Source organism: Neolamprologus multifasciatus, chromosome 10 (assembly GCF_963576455.1).
Source record: "Neolamprologus multifasciatus chromosome 10, fNeoMul1.2, whole genome shotgun sequence".
In the NCBI taxonomy this organism is placed as follows: domain Eukaryota; kingdom Metazoa; phylum Chordata; class Actinopteri; order Cichliformes; family Cichlidae; genus Neolamprologus; species Neolamprologus multifasciatus.
This window is the reverse complement of record NC_140448.1, coordinates 29,869,348-29,894,844: the sequence shown is the minus strand read 5'-3', so window position 1 is coordinate 29,894,844 and position 25,497 is coordinate 29,869,348. Positions and strand designations below refer to the sequence as shown.

General features: G+C 39.7%; 1 protein-coding gene and 2 long non-coding RNA genes across 5 annotated transcripts in view; all 3 read left to right on the top strand.

Moving 5' to 3' along the window:
* LOC146510471 (polypeptide N-acetylgalactosaminyltransferase 10-like) overlaps positions 1-25,497 on the top strand; it is a 344,244-nt gene that overhangs the window by 61,703 nt on the left and 257,044 nt on the right. For all 3 annotated transcript variants that reach the window (XM_085175786.1, XM_085175787.1, XM_085175785.1), the window contains exons 5-7: positions 9,026-9,211; positions 13,137-13,320; positions 22,129-22,246. In XM_085175786.1, the coding sequence (XP_085031912.1) occupies positions 9,026-9,211; positions 13,137-13,320; positions 22,129-22,246 (488 nt within the window). The remainder of the gene's footprint in view (positions 1-9,025; positions 9,212-13,136; positions 13,321-22,128; positions 22,247-25,497) is intronic.
* LOC146510475 (uncharacterized) lies at positions 1,757-7,108 on the top strand. Its single transcript, XR_014876587.1, has 2 exons — positions 1,757-3,736; positions 4,888-7,108. It is a non-coding gene; the product is annotated as an uncharacterized LOC146510475 (long non-coding RNA).
* LOC146510474 (uncharacterized) lies at positions 22,253-25,355 on the top strand. Its single transcript, XR_014876583.1, has 2 exons — positions 22,253-23,037; positions 23,271-25,355. It is a non-coding gene; the product is annotated as an uncharacterized LOC146510474 (long non-coding RNA).

Below are 25,497 nucleotides of genomic sequence, written 5' to 3'. Positions count from 1 at the left end.
AAGAAAGCTCACAAAACACAAGGGGTGTCTTTTGGGGGAGAAAATAATGTGAGGGAGCAGCTGCAGAAGTGACAAGCTGTTAGCAAGCATGCTTCTACAATATTATATGAATCATGCAAATAAAACACACATTAACTGTATCTTTTCACAGATGAACCCTCTGGTCTCACTTCCACAGTTATTGTCTCCCGAAATAAATTCTCCTTTTTTGTGCTTTTGCAGCATTTTTCTGTGTCATGGTGTTTTCTTAAGGTGCAGTGTGTTTGACCTCTCAGGGCCACCGTACAAAAGCCTGAGGGCTGCTGTCATGTCTTTCAACTTCTAAGCACATATTCATGTTTGAGTTTGGCCCTATGTGAGATGATGAAAGATGGCGGGCAAACTCCAGGACTGTTCATGTAAAATGTGAGTGACAGACTCCAGGGAGGTAAACAAACAAAAATGGATGGATAATATCACGGGGGTTCAGGTGGAAACCACTCTGTGCCAAATAAATAGGCTGGACTCCTATCACCAGCCTGCTGTATGATGAGTGATTCATGCCTCTGCTGAAATGGCCCCAACGCCTCAGCCTTCCAGTTTCCTCTGCTTCACATTCTAATAAAGACTAATGTGTTTGCCAACATCAGCTCACTCTCATTAGAGTGATTAATTGCCTCCTTGGTTATGGTAAACAGTACGAGCTGTATCACAATTTATTGAGGGAAAATTAACCAATCATAATTAAATGCTCTGATCTGTCTTCCTCACCTCTCCCCATACAAGCTCTCTTCACACACGGGGTGAGTGTTCTTTGATTAATTTTGCCTCGGTTCCTGTCATTGGAAGGATGATGTAAACGTTACTCTGAGCGGGGTGAGTGTTCATAAAGAGCAAGAGTCAGCCTTTTAATGGTCAGTAGTTAATGGGTTGATTTATTGCATGAGCATAAAGTGAGGAGACTCTGCTTTTTCCTCTCAGTTTGATGCTGACCTTACAGAGACCTTCCGCCCTTGTTGCAAAGTCACATTTTATAGAGTGTAGGTCAGCTGCTGTGTAACATGGGCTGAAAGTAATGATCTTCACTGCAGTCCAATGGAAGGCAGGAAGGGGAAACAACAACATGAAATTCAAGGAAGGGCAGAGAGAACTAATTTAGGATTAGTTTTTGATGGAATAATAAAAAGTAAAAGTCTTCAAACAGCAACATCAATGTGATCAAAACATATGAACTAAATGTAAAAAAATACAGCAGCATGTATACATCAGATTAGTTTGATCCATTTGTATTAAAAATAGAATAAATGTCCAGTCAATAGCTGACTGCATAACCACTAGTTGTCATTGGTTACAGTGCAAAGAGGATTTGCTTGGAGTTGCAGATCAGTCAAAGTCCTCACCAAAAGGATATAGAACATAAAGGCGTAGACTTTATACGCCATAATTACCCATTAGCTCGTGAAGCTCTCCACTGAAGCCTCAATGTTAGATGTAAATGTTGGTTTCTATCACTCAGAAGTGACCATTCTCTGAATGTCACTCATCAGAACTGGATTGACTTGCTTTTGGAGCCAACCTCAAGTGAGGACTGTAGTTTTTCATTTGCTAATAGCATTTAGCTATTCAAATAAGTAACATAGTACTTCTTGTTTGTGTCATTCAAAGCATCATTCGTGCAGTAAATGGTGGCTATATGGATCGGTGCAAAGACTTTCATAAATGGAAAGAAATCCTACATCTCATAAAACAGTGAAAAAAAATAATTATATATTTTATTTAAACTCTACGACCATTTGCGAAGAAATAGAGTTTCTGTAAGTGAAAAAAAATCCATAACCATTTATAATCAGTCAGCCCGTTCTCACTCCCGAGGCGTAACTTGCCGACGTTTTGTCACGTCCCGCGGCGTTCCTGAGGAACGCAAAAGGAGACCTTCGGCGTTCTTATGGTACGCAGCGGGTTATGGGCGAAATCCAGTGCAATGACGCTCCCGCGGTAATAGACGTTCCAGCCCTGTATTCCAGCCCTAAACCTAACCTTATCCCTAACCCTAACCATAACCTTTTTCCTGACCGTAACCAGGACTTTAATGATGTTAAATAGCGTGTTTTTAAGCGATTTGAAGAAAAAGAGCGAACATGTGTAGATTGAGTCCATACGGTTCTCATATTTTCTCATATTTCCTCATTTTTCCGAGGTCGTCATTTAGGAACGTGGTGGGTAGCCGAAAACGTAATATGTTGACGATTTGTCACCTAGCGTAAAATGTTACGCTTTGGGAGTGAGAACGTGTTGAATCAGTCGTGTTAAAATAGTCTAGTGGTTTACAAATTAGCCTAACAAGCAAAAGATCCCCAGCTTAAGCTTGGGGGGAAATAGGATTGTTTCAGGAAAGGTGAATAGGTGAGACGCCGAAAGATGCAAGAAATAGTGTTTAAAAAAACCCCCACTAAATCTTGACAAGGAATGAGAGTCCCGTCAAATCCTCCTAGCTGTTTGTTGATGTGACTTGTTGCTTTTCCATCCATCCATCCATGCATTTTCAGCTGCTCTGATGCTGGTCCACCTGAGCAGCAGTCTAAGCAGAGGTACCCAGACCTCCCTGCCCTTTGCCACCACCACTGGTGGGCGGGGTGACACCGAGGTGCGCCCAGGGCCTAAGAGGTACCCAGGTGATATCCTAATTAGTTGCCCGAACCACCTCAACTGAAATGTTCTACTCTGAGCTCCTTGCCCTATCCACATGACCAACCACCATTTGGATTAGGTTAATTTCCACCACTATCCCATTTCCACTGCAATCTCATTCTTTTGGTCACTACCCAGAGCTTATGATGATAGGTGAGGGTAGGAACGCACATCATCTAGAAAATCAACAGCCTCACTTTCACACTCAGCTCTCTCTTCGCCACAATTGACCAGTACAGTGTCTTCATCAGTACTGATGGAAACACCAATTCATCTGTCAACCTCCTGCTCCACTTCCCTGCAGTCTTTTTAATGTCTGAAAGTTTAGCTCTTCTTTCTTAACCTTTCTTCATATTGAAAATATAAAACCATCTGCAGTCATTCTCCTTCCACTGCAGGTCATCTTCATGTATTTAAAAAAGGCAGCAGGCAGAGCAATTCTATATTTCTCTTCCTCTCCATCAAAGTCAGCTCAGTACGATTTCTGCATTTGGCATGAAAGCAAAGAGTTTCTAAAGGATGACGTTAAAAGGTCAACGTTTCAGCTACTCTTAGTCTCTGTCTTCTTCTTTAGACAGGCAGTATTGTGACTGTTTGTAAAGAAGCTGTCAAAACCATATGTCACGTTTTCTGTACTTCAAGAAGGTTTTCTATTCAAACCACTGGGCTTCTGCTTTTATCCTCAAGAATGATCACCTAGCATTAAAACGTGACGTTAAAGAATTGTGTATAAATAGCATTGTTTGTGTTTAATGTCTATGTGTTTTAGGCTTTTTGAACGTGAAAAGGTTAGGATTGGGGATAAGGTCAGGGTTAGGGCATCTCATGGTGTGAAATGCCAACCTCATTCAGGGCATCAAATACTGCTTTTTAGTGTTAGTAATGGCATAAATCGAGTGCATCAGGGGACCGACAGAAACCTTGTGAAGAGTTGATGCCATATCTGCAGTGTTTAATGCTATGAAAGGGTGTATTTTAACCCAAACTACACTCTCATCCCAAACCTAGCAAACTAACAAAGTTTATGGTGTTTCAACCTAACAAAACAGTTTTAGAGCCTAAACCAGGGGTCGGCAACCTGCGGCTCTTTAGTCCTTATACTGCGGCTCCGCGTGGTTTGGGAAAATAAGTTAGTATTTAGTTGAAGTGTCTTTTATTTATGTTAGTTCTTTTTAACTTGTAGTTCTAAATTGGAAGATTATTGTGATATTGAAATATAAAAATAAAATTATATTCTATTATTTTTTCATCGCTCAAAATAAGCGTCACACTCGCAGAAGCCGGTGTACCCGCCGAAACGCCGTGCATTTATCGAGACTTTCAACCCCAGGTAGGCCAATTATGGATCTTCGGATCCACATTATGTCAGCAGCTGTTCTCCACCGTGAACTATGTTAAAGACAAACACCGCTCACGCCTCACAGATGACAGCTTACAGTCCTGTGTAAACTGACTTCGTTCAGCCCCGATTTGCAGACACTGTGCGCAGAGGTTCAGGAGCAGAAGTCCCATTGTAAACATATCACGGCAGACCCGACGATGTTTGCATGAACACGCTTTTCAGCATCTCTTTATTGACGGTTGCTGTACGCACACAGCCGGCTGTAGCTTTTCACCTCACAGCCCGACATACACCACCACCAACACAACAGCACAGATAGCGCAGACGTAAAGGCAGCGAGGCATGATTGTGGGTGTCGCTCAGGTGCGTCCGCCTCCCCTGCAGCGGCGCTGCAGACCACGCCCCGCCGCACGCGTTAACCTGGTAAAATACATATTTAGGCAGAATTTTGCAAATATCTATTTTTAATTTTTCAGCAGCATAGTGCTTTTTTACCAATTATTTTTTAAAAGTCAGGTCAAGGCTCCAACAGCCCAAAGGCGATATAAGGGTGGTGGCTGACAACAGTTTTTGTTTGCTACATAGATCATTTTAGTTCAGGTTGGTGTCTTTCCTTTTGTTATATTTCTTTAAGAGTTCAAAATGTGTTGATTACATAAATAAAATGTAATTTTCTCTGTAGCACTTCATGGATTTCATAAGCAACACACCTTAGTTGTTTACACAAAGCATAAAGGTAAAAAACAATATATACAGTGTTATCTTCATTTTAGACGTCACAAAGTATTTGCGGCTCCCAGTGTTTTCTTTTGCGTGGAAACCGAGTCCAAATGGCTCTTTGGGTGTAAAAGGTTGCAGACCCCTGGCCTAAACCAAAGAAAAAGGAAATTAACAAACAGGCTTCTAAGCGCCATCTTCTTCTAGCTGACGATGTGTGGCTAACACAACTGCTGTCCTCTTCAGTGAGGCTGGTTCTTTCCTACACATTTTTATGCTCATCTTTTACCAACAGAATCTGACAGAGCATCGGTATTTGATGTCCAACCCATTGGAAAATCAACTGTGATTCTTTATGTCATAAAATTGCACGAAAAGAACCTAAATTCAGACTTGTTAAACAAAAAGGCAGCTTTATTGGCAGAAGGCCCACAACAAGTCTGTACAAAAACAGTAGTTTGTTGATTTTGCTTGGATTTGGATTCCAGCCTGGAATATATTCCATGCTCCAGATTACTCAAGAGTATTGCTTCTGGAGTCCAAGTTAGCTCGTTCCAGATAAAGTGACGAAAAGGTTTTTTGCGCTTAAAAACATCACTGGATAGAGCGTGGTCAGTATGGCTTATGTAGTGAGTCACAAATACACAACAGTGACAGTATAGATTAAAAGTTTCGCAAATTTGCTATTGTTTACATTCAGGGCCGCCATCTTGGATGTGCGCCATCATGAGTGTGCATGCATCAACAATGCATGCAGCCTGTTACAGTTGCTCCGGCTTTTCTCTTTACCTTTTTTCTTTACTTTAACTTTTTCTTACTTATTTCTTGTCCTTTGCTTTGTTCTTAATGTTCGTCTGTTTAATAGATTTCCTTTCAATTATGTGGCTAGAGAGTTTTTGTTCTACATAATTTCCGTAGGGATTAAGTGAAGGATTCTGATTCTGAATGGATTGTTAACTCTTGGTTGAGTGGGAAATCTCGGAACTCAGAAATTCCAACTTCCTAGTTATTCAGGAAAGCGAAACCTAGAAAGGACGAGCAGAAGACAGGACTCTCTTTACTCACACAGACACAATGAGGGCCAATCAGGGAAATGAGACATGGGAGGACACAACAGACACAATCCAAGAGGAGAAAGTAAAACTGGATACAAAGCACACGAGCCAAATTAGTACCAAAACAAAACAGGAAATAACTAATGCAAAGGTTAGATATATACCTGCACACAGTAGCTTTACACTAAAGAAATGGAAATTGAAAAACTCAAATCATTAACATAAGTCAGAGAGAAACACTCTAAATATACCACAGCCCCAAGACCATGACACCATAACAGATTTAAGTGTTTTCATAGAATAATCCATGATATCAGTTGGGTGAAATAGATCATTCTAATCTGCATCACATATATTGCCCCGTGAGGAAATGCTGTTTATAAAAAAAACAAGTATTTCATACTTGTAATGCTCTGGTTTGTCAAAATGTTGCAATTAATTGTACTTATTATACAAACAAAAGAGCCCAGGCCACCTACACAGAAAGTCATACTAATAATATAAAATATCTCACATTTTAGGCTTTTAAATTTTATATGAAGAGCATTAAAACGTAACAACGAAAAATGTAAAAAACAAAAAGCCTTCTCTCTTCAGGGAGACCATTATCCCAGCCCATTTCAATGAATAATAGTACTTACACTTAACTATGCATTTACAGATCATTGACATGATTACAATGACAGACTGAATTTTAACAGCCAAAATGTTTCAGCGGTCTTTTTTAGCAAATTGCAGATTGTTCTGCGAAAAATGTGTGACACAACTCAACCTAACCAAATGTCAGGTTATAATGTGCTTTTATTCGCTTGTTACATTTTAGCTATAAAGAACTATTCTTTGAGAAACATTGTCGCGAGTATGTGCACATATTTGTAAAGTGTATCTCTTTATAGTCGTATATTTATAGCCATATGTGCAAGCAATTGTCCAAATGAGATCTTAACAATGAGATTTTCACATTTCATTGTTCGTGCATCTCCTGGCAGCCGGTTTTGAACGCTGTCTGATCTTGCTCATTAAATGGATTCCTAGAGTTGTTGTTTTGTCTATTTCCTGAACTGAGATTACCTTCACTCATGTTTGCAGATATTTGTCCTACATAGGTAAAACATCACAGCTCTGCATCTCATCAGTCTGATTCGTTGCTCCTGTGGTTAAATGTTCTGTCTGTAATTTCTGCATTTAAAATGGAAAAATCCCACAGGCAGAAAACTGAACTGAACAGATTTTTTCTTATTATTTTTGAAGGTTTGTGAAGTAGACACAGTGAGTGAACAGTAAAACTTTCCTATCCCAAAACTTTCTTTTGGTACCTCTGCAAAAACAGCTGTTGTATAAACTGCTTATTGTGTGCAGAATTGCACTGGGTTGGAGTGTATCCCGGCTACCAGCGTGGAGCATGGGCGGGAGGGAAGGTAAACTCAGTAGGTCGCGAGTCTTTGTGTTACCTGCCAGTTCTTGATTCAAGGAGAACCAGAACTATACAGACAGGCTGAACAAACAAAAAAGGGAAACTAACTGGAAATGGTGAAAGGTAGCAGACGCAAATCCGATGGCTGCTGATTCTACCAAAGAGTAATTCAGATAAAAATAAAAGAGGACATGCAGGAAGGTCAGCAGTTGAACTGACGAAGGACAGATGGAAGCGACAGGATGTTACTGTCTGAGTGGGTGAGAAAGGACAAGTCGAATCAATTAGGACTGAGCGGACAATCACAGGAGCTGGAAAACAAAGACTAAAAAGATGCACAATGAGGGTGATAACCAAACAAAACAAGAAGTGACAGAAAAAGAAAAATCACTAGACTGGTACACACACATTCACACATTTACTCACACAGATACAGAGAAGATGGATGGACCAAGGAAAAACTAAGCACTGAAATGTTACTGGTAATACACACAGCACAACTCTTTCACATTTAAGAAATACATTGAGAGAGTTCGTTGTCTCTGCATTGTGGACATGTGTCCCTATTTAAATTTCTACTCCCAACAAAATGATCAATGCTTCTATAGTATTTATTTTAATCCTGAACAAACATTTGCGGTACAAAACAAAGGACAGTGTTGTGCTGAAAAACTAAATGCTCAAGCATAAGCATCAGCTTCTTACACAAAGCACGGTGATGAATGATTTTGTTGTTGAGCTTGATCGATGTGAAGGTAAAGTATGAAAAGAATGAAAATAATTACAGCATGTACGGCTTGTTACGGTGTTCAAATGACATTAAAATATTGTATTTAGAAAACTGAAAATATGAGTCTTTCCTTTCTTGGTATTGATAAAGAAAAAATTACGACTTTTTTGTAGCAAAAAGTAGTCGATTGGTTTTTGGATTGGATTGGTAATTTATTTCAACATGTGAACAATATACAAGTACATTTAGAAAAGAAAATAAGAAAGAAAAAAAAATACTATACAAAAAAAACAAAAAACGTTCTGATTAATTTACATGTTGAAAGGGAAGAAGTAAACACTTATTTAATCCCACCCCTTTGCCATAAATTATCAGTTAATATTTAGTCAGCTTCCTTACTGATATAATTTGTAATAAAAATAGTGAACAGATTTCTGATATACTATATACTATAATATCACATCATGAGGTTTTTTTTTGTTTTGTTTTGGGTTTTTTTTAAATAGAGACATTCACTTAATTTAAATATTTTCCTTTTCTTTATAGTTCGAGAAGATCATATTTTTATAACTCTTTTTGAACAGTTTTATGTTTGGACGTTGCTTTAATTCCATATTCAGACTGTTCCATAGTTTCACTCCATGAACAGAAACACAAAAGCCTTTTCTTGTCGTACGTACCTTCATTGTTTTGAAGTTACAAAAACCCCTTAAATTATAACTTCCTTCTTTCAAAAAAAAACATACTCTGAATATTACCTGGCAGTTCTTTATTTTTTGCTTTGAATAGAATTTGTGCTGTTTGGAATTTCACTAGATCGTCAATTTTCAATATTTCAGACTGTAAAAATAGTGAGTTTGTATGTTCCCTATAACCTGCGTCGTGGATGATTCGAATTGCTTTTTTTTTTTTGAAGAGTAAAAAGTGAATGTAATGTGGTTTTATAGTTATTGCCCCAGACCTCTGCACAATAGCGTAAGTATGGTGAAACCAGTGAACAGTATAGAATATGAAGTTTTAAAAGACTAAAAGTGATAAAGAATCTAGTGAAGCACAGTGGTCCTTTACCTCAAATCATCTCTACCTTCCTCTCTTTGCAGAGCACCTAAAGGTGGCACTGGAGGAGTACATGAAACGGATGCCTAAGGTTCGCATCTTGAGGACGAAGAAGAGGGAGGGGCTCATCAGAACTCGTCTTCTCGGAGCCGCTGCTGCCAAGGCGGAAGTCATCACCTTCCTGGACTCACACTGCGAAGCTAATGTCAACTGGCTGCCTCCACTGCTGGGTGAGAAACACGCTTACACACATCCATCCAGCAATCACTGAGGTGCAGATGACATATCTCCCATCCAAAAATCGAGGTCTTATACCAAAATTTGCAAGCCAGATAGGGTGTTATTTCCACACCCAATAGCGATTCAGTCTGACGGCTTCCTTCAAAGTACGACATCAGACCACATTGTTGTAATAAAAATAGCAAATGCATGTGATTGTGATCACATAGTTATGATAGAGCTGCCATGATAAAGGATAAACATTACGTTTAAAAATGAGTTCATGTATACATAAAATGTGTACATCATAAACACTGCAGTGTGTATGTAGAGTTTCAGACTCACTTAATAGTTTATCCAGGTTTGTTCCCGTTCACATTTCCAGTGACTAATATTCTGCTGCCTCAGCTACTTTCTTTATGGTTTAAAGTAAGGTAACTACCAATGAGGGCATTCCCTTTTCTGTTGGCACATTCTTTTCAACTGAGACTCATCTCCCACAGCAGTACCACTGAAAACTGAGTCACCACACAGGTGCAGTTTGAGAAATAAATTCATAGTTTAATCACCAAGTTTTTGTCTGTTCTCTCATTCACTGTTAAACTGCACTACTGGGTCCTCTCTGTGACTCAGAGCTGTGTCCACAGTTTGTAGCCTAATGATATTTTGTGTACTAACTACAGCATATATCATTATGGTAATGGTGTTTACTTTATATATCAGTTGTATCCACCAGCTTCTTGCACACTCCCAGTTCACATTGCCCTCTTGAACCATTAAAATATTAAAAATATAAGGATGAATTTCCACATTTTCTACAGAGATCTATTATTATAAATTCTTTTGGCCACAATAATAACATTTACTGATAGGTTTGTAGCTTGAACCTATTCGCTGGAACGTTGAAGACAATGTAATTACACAGCAAAGCAAGACACGAAGTAGGCAAAGTTCTTCATGTTTCTCGTGCACGGGAGAGAACCGGACAAACGCCGTTCCTTCGCTTGACCCCAGTTGCTCTCGTCCGCTCCCCCGTAACACTGCTCTTTTATTGAGGTTACATGAATATGCATAGGTTCATTAATGTACGACGTATACATACACACAAAGAGTACCTTGCCTGTGCGTTGTCAGAGTGTGACCCCATAAATGACTTCCCTAAACCTGCTGGTCTGGAAGTCCAGCAGTTCATCTAAACAAAAGGCACTTAGACTAAAACAGATATAGATACGTTTATCCTACCATAAAACAATAAGAGAAGGTACGACCTCTCCCATGCTCCCAGAGTGTGGGTGTGGATGCCAGAACACTCTGGAATGCGCACAAAGCCTTTGCAGACTATTAAGGATCAAACCTCTACCAATCTAAAACTAATTATAAAACTCTAAGCATATATAAGTAGATATTTCTAAGCATAAATGACAATCAACATTACAAAACCTAACATTTACTGCATTAAACAAAAAGAACATGTTTACAGACGTTCTGGTAAACAACTTTTCTTTTAGTAGAAAGACATCCAACAGAAAGCCAGACGAGGCAACATATTAGATTCATTCAGCATTTGAATATTGGCTGAATGTTTAAATGTAGCACTGTGATTTTCATGTAATAAACAAATAAATAAAATAAACAAAAACGTCCTGAAATTTCTGTTTTCCAAAATGTTTCACTTTAAAAAAATTGCTCGAAAAATATCACTTAATTTCCAAAAGAACATTTCAACCTTTTTGACAGTTTAATTTTCAAATATTTTCAAATTACTTTACTTTCACAAATATTCAAATTTTCTTAAAGAAAAATAACTTTTTGTTTTAAAAATGCCTCACTTTTGCAACAAAAAGGACACATCTATAAATGTCAAAATCTGACAAATGTCAATTTCCAAATTTCAGCGCTCTCAGGAAGCTTGATCACTTCCAAGGTCACGGAGCACAGGAATGTACAAAGTCACGTTACTGCTGCAAAATTGCTTTCACTAAGAGAGAGCCAATCATTCTCAAACACAGAAATATATGCACACACACACACACTATCCCTGCTGCGAGACTGAGTGCTTCCTCTTCTGGCTGATGGACTTGCTCACTACCTCATTCTCACTTTATCAATTACCTCTTTCCATTAAGGACCCATGTTCAACTCGGTTTCCCAGCATGGCGCCATTCCCAGTTGGAACCATTTCACAGCAAACCTTATGACCCATGTTACCTCTCTGTCAAGCTGTTTACACATCGAGCGGGAATAGGACGTGTGTCTGCCAGTGCGTAACATAAACAAGCAGCCACGTTCATTACAGCCCACTGTGGCACTTTGATTGTTGTCAGGAGTGAAAGAGCTAGGACTGCAGGCTGTGGAAAACTGAACATGCTGTAGTTGCACTGCAGATTTGCATTAGGTGCAGCAGTATCATTACTTTGAATTGGCAATTATGAATACAAATATTGATATGATACATGATTTTTCATCTGAAAGAGGAGCGGAAACTATAAATATTTTCTGTAATCCAAATATAAAGTTATATTGTTTGCTGTAAAAAATTCAAACTCAGGTATAAAGCTGCATTTTTAAAAACTACATCTATGGTGGACAATTTTCCTATCTCCTTCTGGATCATCAAAGACCTTAACTTAGGGAGTGCTGTTGCCAAGAATCAGTTCACAGCTGTATCCAAATGTAAATGTTATGAAGAAAACATACACTCACACTCATATGGCAGCAACTCCATGCATTAGCCACGTAGACATGGACAAGAAGACCTGCTGAAGTTCAAACCAAGCATCAGAATGGAAAAGAAAGTTAATCTAAGTGACTTGGCGTGGTTGTTGATGTCAGACAAGCTGAGGATTCACTATCGTCTATAGAGAACATACCAGGGTATGCAGAAAAGCATCTCTATTCTATTCTGTTCAATTCAGTTTTATTTATGCAGCGCCAAATCACAACAACAGTCACCTTAAGGCGCTTTATATTGTAAGGTAGACCCTACAATAATACATGCATCTCTGAATGCACGACGTGTCAAACCTTGAAATGGGCTACAGCAGCAGAAGACTGCACCAGGCACCCTTCCTCTAAGCCAAGAACAGGAAACAGAGGCTACAATGTGGACTCCACATGGGCTCACCCAAACTGGATATCAGGACTGGAAAAATATCACCTGCTCTGATAAGTGATTGCACCTTACCTGAATATTGTTGCTGATTATTTTCTATCCCTTTATGGCCACATTGTACTCATCTTCTGCTGGTTCCTTCCAGCAAGATAACACACCATGTCACAAATCATCTCAGATTGGTTTCTTGAGCATAACAGTGTTCAAAATTCACTCTACTACTATGCTGTGAAGAATTAAGATGGTTGTGAAAGCAAAGGGAGGTCCAAGCCAGTAAAGTAGCCGGTGAGTTTAGATACAAACAAAGAAAAAAACAAAAACAAAATATGATAACACAAACAGAGGACCAAACAAAACAAGGGTTAACCAAGACTGAGTTTCATATATTATTGTCTATATCACAACTTTTGTGCTGTTCCTTGCGGTTTGCCAGCATGAACTTCAACTTCAAGAGATGTTACTCTTATTTACTTATTGTGTTAAAACTTTACTGTAAATATACTATTAGAGCAGAAACTGACGCATCAGCTTTAAATTAAATTTGTAAGCCTGAATTAAAATGTAAAAATTTATCTTAAGGACGCAGTGAATAGGACAGGAGACAGCATTTCATCAATCGTGTGTCCCTTGTCAGGCCTTTTCCACTGAGTGACCTCCATCAACAAACAGGCATCTCTCATTTAGTGACTGTCGATTTGAGTCTGACGTGCGTCAAAAGCACAGTAGAAAAGGGGCATTGTACACAAGCCAACAAGCACATACATAAAGTACACACATACAGCAAACAAACGGCTCTCAAATGGCTCTCTATGTGCATCTTACAGATCGAATTGCCCAGAACAGGAAGGCTATTGTGTGTCCAATGATCGACGTCATCGACCACGACAACTTTGGCTATGACACGCAGGCAGGGGACGCCATGCGAGGGGCGTTTGACTGGGAAATGTACTACAAGCGGATTCCAATCCCTCCAGAGATGCAGAGGGATGACCCCAGTGAACCCTTTGAGTGAGTAACGCAAGTTTAAAAGTAGTGAACTTTAAATCTAATCAGTGACTTAAAGCTTTCCATCCACGGCGTACCTATTTCATTTAAATATGCGTTTTAGATTTTGAAGGATTTTATTTAAATGACCTAAATGATGAATGATAAAACGACAGTAATTGAAGTCCACTCCTCTAGAATGCTTTTATTGAGCATAATCTTCTCATTATCCAGGCTGAGCTGTTGAAAGTCTCTTTCTAATAAAGGCGTATGTCGTACTTTGTCTTGTGAGTAAAGATGATGTTGGTTTGTGAGGCTTATTTTTTCCCTACTCTGGTGTACGTGAGTTGCCAGGATCACACATTCAATGGGCTGCAAAGACAGAAAGTAGACATGATACGGGGAGTGAATGTCTTTATAGAAATGATAATATTTTTAGCAGGATGCCTCCCATCACCAAATTGATACTATTTTACTATATTGATAAGGATGTTGATACTTCCATTAAGAAGATGACTTTTGTTTGCTTTGTTTACAATTTTCATTTTCAAGATATTGTAGTTCAAACAGTTACTTAAGATGCATTCACTCCTACTCCAGTGATGTTACTGTTGGATTTTTAAAAAGAATGGCAGAATCAGGCATATAGATGTTTTTTAAAGTGGAGATCAGCTCTTATTTTTTTGTCAGCTTGAACATAACATACAGTAAAATATTTTTAACAAGGAGTACTTTGGCCCACTAGCTCTTTGCTAAATTATGCTAACTTAGCACAAGGCTAAGCTTATCAGATAAGCCGGTTTATGCAGAATATGAAAGTAACACAAATTACATCAAAGTTCTGTAATGCAAACTACCCCTAACTATGAACACATTCATTTTTGTAGTGAAAAACATTTGTGTAATTTTGTATACATTGTTAACACTGTAGAATGTAAATTGATTCCACTTTTTTTTTTGTGCTTTAACTAAAACTGGTCTGTGTATTTAGCCATGCTGATGAACAGTCTCTCCGCCTCTAGAGGTGACCTAACGCATATTTTTTTTTTTTATATATTTTATATGCTTGAGGTGTCTGTGTGGGGTTCTGAGTCATCCAGTCATTGTAGTTCTAAAATAGCTAAAATAGAGGTTTGAATGTTAAGTAGATAGAGCTACGTCTGTGAAGGTTCTCAGTCATCCAGGTCATCGTAGTCAAAGGAGCTTGCAAAGAAAAGCGTCTGGACTTCTTTAAGTTGCTTGAAGACGTTTCACCTCTCATCTGAGAAGCTTCTTCAGTTCTAAGGTCAAATGGTGGGGAGTCCCAGATTTAAACCTAGTGGGGGTTTCCCCCCACAGAGGGACAAAAGGACCCCCTGATGATCCTCTAATCGCCTGAGCCAAGGTGTGAAACTGGGTGTGGGTCCCAATCAGCCAGAGTTTCGGGTGAGCTCATTGTGAAATGGTGGACGATTGGTTACTAGAAGCCACAGATGGAAGCCATCTATGCCCACTGTGAGTGACCATCTTTGAACAGAGGCGGTGGTTTACGACACCAACTCTCTGCCATCTATAATCCAGTTTTGAGTTCCCTCCCCAGACGTCTTAACGCCCACTCACATCCTGGGCCATCTGACCTCAGAAATTCACATGATAAGGTGGGGCCAGGTTTCACAGTGAGTTCACCCAAAACCCTGGCCTACTGCCACTAGGTTTAAATCTGGGACTCCCCGCCAATTGACCTTAGAACTGAAGAAGCTTCTCGGATGAGAGGTGAAACGTCTTCAAGCTACTTAAAGAAGTCCAGACGCTTTTCTTTGCAAGCTCCTTTGACTAGATAGAGCTACGATGCCTGATTACCTCCATCAGCTTGTAGAACTAAAACCTTTCACATGAGAGGTGAAAAAACATCTTCATATTCATCCATCCATCATTTATCCAATTGGCTCTCTTTAAATATTGACAACACTTTTTCCCTTCTGTATTTAGTAATGATGTACAGACATTTTTGTCTTTTACATTTCTGTTCCCAAAATCCGTGCTCTCACACATCAGATGCTGCACTGGAAGTCAAACCCTCCCAAGAAGCCACTTCACTGGTGCACTGCAGTGCTCATCTAACTATACAGAATATAGCAACAGATGAACTGAACCGTATGCTTAGTGGTTCTCTTATGTACGATCACACTGTTATAGAACAGCGCTTCACGAGTGAGAACATCTAGAGACAGGTGCCAGATGCCCATTCGTGATGTTTTTCCCTTATGAATATGTATAATCTGTGTTTTGTAGGTTTGGGACACTTTAACAACAACAGGAAACAATTTTTGAGGCTTTGTTTTCGACTTGTCTGTCCCCTTCTCGGGAAGTCCTCGAGGGAGCTTCTGCAAGTTTGGCTCAAAGTTTCACTTGGACACAAGAATGAAGTGATTAGATGAACTAGAAGGAACTAACTAATAACCATTAGAATAACTGTCTGTGAAGGTTCTCAGTCATCCAGGTCATCGTAGTCAAAGGAGCTTGCAAAGAAAAGCGTCTGGACTTCTTTAAGTTACTTGAAGACGTTTCACCTCTCATCCAAGAAGCTTCTTCAGTTCTAAGGTCAAATGGTGGAGAGTCCCTGACCTCAGGAATTCGCATGATAAGGTGGGGCCAGGTTTCACAATGAACTCACCCGAAACTCTGGCTGATTGGGACCCACACCCAGGTTCACACCTTGGCTCAGGCGATTAGAGGATCATCAGGGGGTCCTTTTGTCCCTCTGTGGGGGGAAACTCCCACTAGGTTTAAATCTGGGACTCTCCACCATTTGACCTTAGAACTGAAGAAGCTTCTCGGATGAGAGGTGAAACGTCTTCAAGTAACTTAAAGAAGTCCAGACGCTTTTCTTTGCAAGCTCCTTTGACCATTAGAATAACTCTGCTTAAATGTCAGAAAGTCAAGGTCATTGTGACCTCACAAAATACCATTTTAGATGTTAAATGTAACATGTTACACACATGCACTGACATGCATGTAAAATGCAATTTGACTGGTTGGCATGCAGCAGCTTTTTGGTAATTCTGCTTTTATGACTGAAGAAAAAAAAAAAATCTGGTTTCCCCTGCTATATGTTGCCAATGTGTCCAAAAGTGACAGTGTGAGAAAGAAAGATGTGTAGCTTATGGACAAGAAAGTATGAAAGTAAAGGACAAAATCTGACTTTCTCCTGGCACAATGAACAACAATATAATTTCTAAGGATAATTGTGAGACGACAAAGTGCTGAAGTTTTTTACCGCAAGATGAGCTTTCTTAATTAAGACAGAAGCTGAAATTAGACTGGCAACTCCGTCTCAGCTCCTTTGCTTCACTTTGTCTCAGCTGTAATTAAGTCCTTACCCCCACATTTTCCACTCTGACTGTGCTCATATTTACATTGATGTAGATTTAGACCAATGGTTTGGAGCAACACTTTTTTTTCAGGCAGTGTTGTGTAATTTGAGTTGTTTTTCCTCCTTGCCCTGTCAGATCAAACAGAATCTCTTAAATCTTGATTGATGTAGGCGTAAAACACTGTGTCAATAACTGCGTAAAACACCTCTTTTATTAAATCCCTCTAATATAGTCAGTGTGTAGAAGACTGGTTATGTATCGGGCTAAAAAGTATCATCATATCATATCATCGGTGATATGATAAATCATGATATGTAAGTCTGTGAGACTCGAGGCTGTTTAAAGGTCAAATATAAAGTATCCAAACAATTTCCGCTTAACCAAACACTTAGTGTGGGAGGCTAGGTCCGCGACTCAGCATTTTGAGTTTATTTTGTATTTTTGAGTTTATTTTGTATTTTCGATGGTTACATTGTGAAGTTCTTGTGTTATTATTCTATTTAGTGTTTAGTTAAGTTTTGGTGTAGTTATGTTTCTTCTCTGTCTCCTTGTTTATGTGTCTTTTCTGTTTTCCGTGCAGTCGGTCACGTGTCTCATGTCTGCGTGTTCCGCGTTGTCAAGCTCGTGTTGTCTTGTCTACATCCCTTTCTTGTTCCTGTTTTATTGCGAAGAGTCTGGTGTTCCATGTTTAGTGCTTTTAGTCGTACTTCGGCTGTTTCCCAATTCAGGGTCTGCAGCCTTAAAGTACGCAACCTCAACGATCCTCAAGGGCCGCGTACTTAAAGACCGCTAAGGCCGGAAGTGCGAGGCTTGTGAAATGGGGCGGTCTAGCCTCCGTTGCGCTGCCCAGGTTGCCTAGCAACCATGACACTAACAGCTGGAAACGTTTCATACAGCTTTGTTTGACAGAAATGAAGGAGAAAATCTTTTGTTCATTTGTTTGTTTGTTTCTACATGAGCTTTGATCATTCTCTGATTAAGCTCAGCTATTGAACGGCGTATATTTTAAAGTAAAGGCTTTAAAACCAAGTTAGTACAAACGTCACTAATGTCACATAACTTTGCCGACATGTGGCCAACAGGAATGTTTTAATGTTCTTCGTTATTAAACATTTGCACATAAATAAGTGACATAATATTCAGTACTTACTTAAAGTTTACTCTTCGGGTGCCCCTCATCCGCCGTTTTTTTCGGCAAAATTATCCACACCCACCGCCGCGCTATGCATTCTGGGATATGTTGGGCCACGAAGTCTACACCGCCACGTCCTTAAAATTCAGGGAAATTAAGGACGCATTTGAGGGCCGCATTTCAAGCAGCCTTCGAATTGGGACAGCCTTCGTCGCGTTGCGGTGACGTAATCGGCCTTAAAATGCGGCCTTTAAGGCTGCAGACCCTGAATTGGGATACAGTCAATGTCTCTGGCTTTCAGGCTCATTTGTCCCCGGGTGTTTTCACTTCCCTCATTACCCTCCTGTTTATTTAAGTCCCCTGTATCCCTCTGTTCAGTGTCAGGTTGTCTGTTTAACTCGTCACATGTCTATGGCTTTCTTGTGTCTCCATGCCCCTGTTCAGGTTTATGTTGATGTATTTGACATAGTTTTCATGTTTAGCTATGTTTTTCCAGTTTAGTTTAGCTTTTGGTCTTTGCCTTAGTTCACCATTGTCCATTTGATTTCTAGGTTTTACTACCAGCCTAAATAAACGGCTCACCTTTTGTTACCCTTTTGTTTTGTCTTCCATACCTATGCTTTTGGATCCGCTCCTCAAACACATTGGCCCACCTTGCTGTAACACTTGGTGAACACGGGGAGGAAAAACACCCATTTAATAGGAAGAAACCTCTGACAAAGTAAAACATGACAAAACAGCAATTTAAAAATCTAGTTGATTGTTTTGGCCTGAAACTAACATGACAAGAGAGGGTTGACAGTATTGCAATGGACAACAAATGTCCCGGGACAAAAAAGTGATTGTGCAGGGACAGTTTCCAGGCAAAATATTCTTATGCTGATAGGTTTATGTGATTAAAACAACAAAAGGGGAATTTAGAGACCCAAGGAAGCATCGAGTGAACTTGATGTGTTGGCCAAAGCAGGGATGGACCGAGTAAACCACCAAGTTTTCAGTATTTCGTTTAATATTGCTGTCATTGAGAAAGTAAATTGGAAAATCTGTTAATTTTATTACACTGCACTTAGGCTTTCGTTTATCATGTGTGTGCATTGTGGAGCTCTGAGTGCTAATTTAGGGTTGCATCAGATAGCGTGCCCCACAGAGGGCACAGGAAGCATAAATGTTTTCATCACGCCAAATGGTTTTTATTTTAATTTTAAAAACGAAGGACCGTAAACAAGCTGCACGAGTGTTAGAGGCAAACCCGACACAGTGTGCCCAGAGTAATTATGATGTGTTAAAGACATTAAACAGTGTTGGAGAGGAGTACAGAGATTTCTGTAATCACTGCTTATTCATTCATTTAATTATTTTCACCCTTGAAGAGGGAAAACTGCAGAAACCTGGCTGTTATCACCAAGGGACTCATATCTGTGCTCACTGCTCACGAGGCGTGAGAAGCCCTAGAGTGTTTCTCACCGCTGACAGTACAGTAGCTGCACTGTTTGCCTTTAATTGATCCTCCTCGGGGACGACTTTGGCAAGAGCAGACTACCTGCTGGCTCACTCACCTCCGATTTCCACCCGATGAAAAGCTTGTAGCTATGACAACCTGCGTGTACCTGCGAGTGTGTGTGCTGTGATATTTCTGCAGTGAGGTGGACCGCATCTCGTTTGGGGGATAGAAAGATGACAGTGACGCGCTTCAGTGTTTGATGGATTTAGTGCTGCATCATTTGGGGTCAGGTGTTGAGTGGAAAGTTGGGGGTTAAAGATCGGATCTAGTTGGTGGAAGTTCTTCACAAGAAATCGGACGTACTCTCGTGTTTGTGTGCGTACCTGCTGCCCCAGTTTTTGCGCCTCAGGTGTGCAGCAGCAACAATCATGTACAGCAGCCACATAGCAGCTAACAAGTCTCGCGCTTAGCAGCACAGATCTTGACACAGCAGACAGAAGCCACAGTGCTATAGTGGGTTAATTGGTTTTGTACTGTGCAGAGCATCTTCATTATCTGGTGAGAAATGCGTGCCACTTGGAATACATGCACTCTGACTTACTGTCTGTATTCCTCTGAATATTCTCACTCGTTTGATTTTTGCTTCCAAAAGGCATACACCATTGAAAGCAATGACCAGCTTAGATTTTTTTTTTTCTTCAAGGCCACAAAAACAGACTTTATGTGATTTTGGTCCAAGCTCTGGGGGAGCTGTTTCAAAACTGTAATTTTCTCCTTATATTCTGTTAGCAGGTGGATGGTGAGCTTCGAGCCATTATACTTCTAACAGTTCCATTTCCGGTGTATAATTTGTTGACTAGGTTGCTTAGTTTGGCATTAAAAAATCTTGTGTAAATGTCAGAGTTCATGATTCCCATGAATACATACATACCAACACCACTGCAAGAAAAGCAGCTGTCGATTTTGCTCTAAGGGTGGCCTGAAGGGTGAAGGAGGGAGTCAGGCTGGTTGAAAACCTTCTCTAGACTCCACAAGAAAACGTTTAATGCCACATTCAAGCATGTTAAATTTCCTTTACCTGTCTATTGCAGATTTAATTCACTATCAAGTTAGATGCTGAACTTTATTCATATTAGAAGGATGCATGTTTTCCTATACAATCAACTCTTTTTTTTTCCTTCCAAAGCATGTAGTTTCATTTTTTAAAAAGTGTTATTTTGTAACAGTTAAAGATGGAGCTGGTAGATTTTTGTTGGGCGTGGGTTAGGGTTAGGACAGGAATAGAAACGAGTTTATCAGAGCAAGAGCTCTGCTTGTGAACTTTGGAGACAGCGTTAGTGAGGTGAAGCTGAGTTGGTCTGGACATGTGCAGAGGAGGGATAGTGGATGTAATGCATAGAGGATGTTGAATATGGACCTGCTAGGCACTGAGAAGGTTTATGGATGTATTCCTTTTCAACCTGTGTTTTATAACCATACCTGGACTTGTAGGCAATGTTCCCTCTAAGCAATTGCGCACTGCTGGCACGGTCTCTGCGCACAGAAAATCTGCGTTGTGCACACAAAAAAAAATCTAACCTGAATTGAAATTAAAATTAAAACTTTAATAATTCTGTTTTGCAGTGTTAGTCGGTAAGTGACTGGCTGCTCGGTAAAAATAAGGAAAATGCTCGAAAGCACTCTCCACTGTGCACAAACAAAACCAAAAAAACCCCACCCTTTCCTATTGGTCGAAAAATGTACCATGTCGACCAATCAAAAAATGAGATGTGAGAGATTTGTGACGTTTAGTGCAAATCTTGTGTAGTTAGTGTGTAGTGTAGTCAATAGTTTTGTTGTGTGTGTCAGAGCAATGAGGCGACTGCTGAATGTTACAGGTGTTACAGCAGTGATACATCTGCTGTTGTCAGGCCTGCAGGTATCAGGCTGTTGTTCTCCTTCATCTCATAGTGGACAGAAATGATTTTTTGGAGTGGAACAAATAATTTGTGTGGCATCAAATTTGATGCAGAACAGCTGATTGTTCTGTAAATAGTTTGAAATGTTTATTTTAAAAAACACCTTGGCTGCATTTTTAGGTAAACAGCTGCAAAAAACTTTGTTGTTTGCATAACTCAGTTACTTTTTTGAAGAAGTAACTATATAATTAATTGCCCAACATTGGTCATTAGATACTGTATTTTGCAGACAGAGAGTTACAGACTTTCCCAGACCACAGACTCATAATACAAGTCAGAGCTTTATAAAAATAAATAAATAAAGTTGTGTTTTCAAAATTGGAGTTCAGGTTATTTTTACTTCCAATAGTGTTAACATACCACACAGGTCATGAACAAGATTTTTTTAAAAATTTTCATTGTAAGTGGGCTAAAGCAGTTAAGTAAAAGTAGTCTAACATAAATGTAAATGCTGTAATTTTATTATTTTAATAAACATGTAACTTGGATGGATTCGATGCTGGCGTGACCACAGTGCACACGTCTAATGTTGCTCACAGTGGTCCAAGGGTGTGTTTGCTCAGACACATGAAATATTAGAGGGAACGTTGCTTGTAGGTACAGTAAATATGCAATAATTGTTCCAGTATAAGGGTATGTGACTCTCTGTGGCTGTTACTATTAAATAGAGCATTGACATGTGTAATACATGTCTTTTAACCATGTCATTTTACTCAACAAAGCTGTCCTAACTGACCTTAAGTATCATACTAAGCTACACATTATTCATGAAACGGGTCTGAAGTAGCGCTGTATTTATATGCACTGATGATAACATGTCCTTTTGAATAAATCCAATATTACTGTAGCTGTGATGCTTCTACTCTTTATGGATAAGTGAGGGGTTTTAAGTAAAAGCTGTTCACGAAATGCAAGCAGTGACTGTTTGTGTTTCGTTGGGTCTTTTAGGTCACCAGTGATGGCAGGTGGACTGTTTGCTGTGGATAGAAAATGGTTCTGGGAGCTGGGAGGATACGACACTGGTCTGGAGATCTGGGGAGGAGAGCAGTATGAGATCTCCTTTAAGGTAAATATGTAGAGATAATATTATCCATTATATTATGTTTTTGCCATTAAATTGAGGCTGTGAAGCCAGATTATATTCTTGCCTGTAACCTGTTTGTTAATGGTTCTGTATGGAGCCACTCTGCCATAGTTTTAGCCTTTCATGATTACATCAGTTCAAAAAGAAATTAAAATTAAATAAAAGATTGCCTGGAAATTAAAGGTGTTCCCAGACAATGTTAGAATCCTTTCATTGCCCTCCAGCAAATCTATAAAGTACTAAACTTTTTTTTTTCAAAAGGACCAAGGGAGTTGTTTTTGTTCTGGCTTTGGGAGTCAAGCTGAGAGTGTATTTCTAATGTTTCCTTTTAACTCTTTTAAACACGCTTCAGACACATCTTAACAAGCTCAGACAGCACTGGAAACACTCGTCATGCCTATTTACTTTTATGTCTACTTTAGCGTCAACGCTGTTGACAGAGGGGGGTGGTGGAGGTGCTAGGAAGATGTCCACGGGAGTGTTCTTCTCTTCTCACCAAACATTTCTGTGATCAGATTCATAGTAGAAGAAGACAGAAACACAGAAAATCCCTTTGTGTTTCTCAGAATCAGAACAAATAGTTGTGCAGACATTTATAACATCTGTATGTTTCTCACACCAGCTCAGTGAATCACTACACCAGTCCAGCCATTATTATTATTATTATTATTATTATTATTATTATTATTATTATTATTATTAAAGCTTAAAGTTTGCATTATTAGACGTATGGTCACTGGGGCCGATGAGTTGGTGCAAAGCATAGACCAGGGGTGTCGGACTCCAGGCCTCGAGGGCCGGTGTCCTGCAGGTTTTAGATCTCACCCTGGGTCAACACACCTGAATCACATGATTAGTTCATTACCAGGCCTCTGGAGAACTTCAAGACATGTTGAGGAGGTCATTTAGCCTTTAAATCAGCTGTGTTGGATCAAGGACACATCTAAAACCTGCAGGACACCGGCCCTCGAGGCCTGGAGTCCGACACCTGTGGCATAGACTGTAGCCTATAAAAGATGTGTCCTATGTTTGGAGGCTTTCATTTAGCTGTGTATCACTGCCAACTTGGTTGTTTTGGAAACAGAAGTGAAGTGAGCTTATTTTCATGAGCAAAAATCACTTGGAACAACTGAACATGAGATATAGAAATTAACGTATTTGGCGATTAGACTCAATTTGACACGGCATGGCAGAACAAAATCCCAGCAGTTACAGGATTTACGATGGTGGTGAAGATGAAGACTGAGGCTTGGGCGGAGCTCTGACTGAGGTGCTTGTGAGGTGGAGATGGGTTGCATGAATGAGAGTTTGAAAGGGAGAAAGAAATGAACACACGCAGAGCCTGATTGGCTCAAGGGCAAGGAGATGATTGGACTAAAGTAATGATGACTGTGTTGAGATTGACAGCGTGGGAAAGTGGTAATGATGTAATGAACAGAAAGCAGCTTAACACCCAGGAAAGCAGGCAGATGACTGATTAGGGATCTTCCTTAGTGAATTTACGCATAAGCTTTATTTAGTATCACAGTAAGTTCAGACCACGGTAAGTTGAGCCACTCGAGTGAAAGAGAACTACTTTCGGCTGCCCCTTTAGACACAAGGGATCACCACAGCGGGTAGCTTTTTTGATTTATCCCATCTTGATGCAACCCCAAAGGTACGGAGCCCCGCAGGAGACATGGGAGAAAAAAAAATTAAGACTGACTTTTGCGGGATCTCGCAAAAGTTTTAGCCGCATTCTTCGAAGGCCGCCAGCTCGAAGCCGACCGGGAGGTCGAGGCACGATGTGCCGGGAAAGCGGTGTTCCTCCCGGCTGTAGTAGGTCTCGACCTCCCGTTAGCTTCGAGCTAGTGGGTGTCAGATCTCCGAAAACGTCGGAGCACTTTTGCAAATATGTGATGTCTTGTAAACCGAGCAGGTATCTGACGTTTACACAACTACATTCACGCCTCAAAATATCTTAAAAGTGTATTTTGTGACCCAGAAAGAGTAATATTACAACTAAGTAGCTGCCGCCATTGTTGGAATTCAACTTTTGCGAGATCCCGAGTTTGTTTTGCGAGATCCCGAGTTTGTTTTGTGAGATCTCGCAAAAGTTTTGCGAGATCCCGAGTTACTTTTGCGAGATCTCGCAAAAGTAACTTAATTTTTTTTTCTCCCATGTCCCCTGTGGGGCTCCGTACAAAGGTATTTGTGTCTCCTCCTGGGATCAAATCAATTTTCTTTTGCTTGTTAATTGAATGTGTAAACCAATCACTGGACCTCTTGATTTTGTTTATGTTTTCAATCACATTTTTATCAATTTAATTAAAAAAATATAACTAATAAAACATATAGTCTATAGATACACTATATATTATGCTTTCAACTACATCTGCATCTGACTAAGCTTAGCACAAGAATAAGGACATATGTGTTTGGTTGATTAACGCCAGTCTAATTATCCTTAAATTGTACCTCATTTGGAAAATTGCATTTGTGGGTTGAGGAGCAGCTTTGAATATGTGGGTTACACCCATGAAAAACTTCAAATCAAAGATTCTACTGACTCCTGTTGGGTGTCATTTACTGGATTGGATTATTGACCTCTTAAGAAACAAGACATACTGGCAATTTACAAATGTTTTCATTTATTTATTCACTCAGTAGCATCTGGAAGAAACATTCACAACCACAACAGCTTGGCACTTCATCCTCATGCTGGTCACAGATTGCTTTTGTCAGCATTTGTCACAAGTCGCCAATGTTGTCGTGTGAGTCACAGATTAGAAGAACCGTTACTACAAAGAAATAATCAACCAAACACATATTTCCTTCCTTTTTGTGCTGTTTATATGCCCATATTTTTAAAAAATAACACTAAGCCACTGTATAGTTTCTATGAAAGGTGAAAGCATCTACAAAATCCTCAACATTGTGTGTACCAGGCTGTAAACATGCATAATGCTTTTTTAATCTTGATTGAGTTGGGTGTAGTACCTTGGGAGTCTGAAATGGGGAGACTTACCTGCTTTTGGAGCCAGCTGTAAATGGCCATGTCAGACAATGATTGTTTTAGCGCTTCTGTGCTGGCTTTATCTTTCAACTTAAGGTTTACTGGTTAAACTGGTTAATTATATTATAGCAATGCGCTCATTTGTCAAAATGTTGTGGTTTCTGACTCCAAAAAACAATGATAAGAACAGCCGTCTGGGGTCTAAATTTCCAGAAACCAATGGGTGAAGTCACTGTAG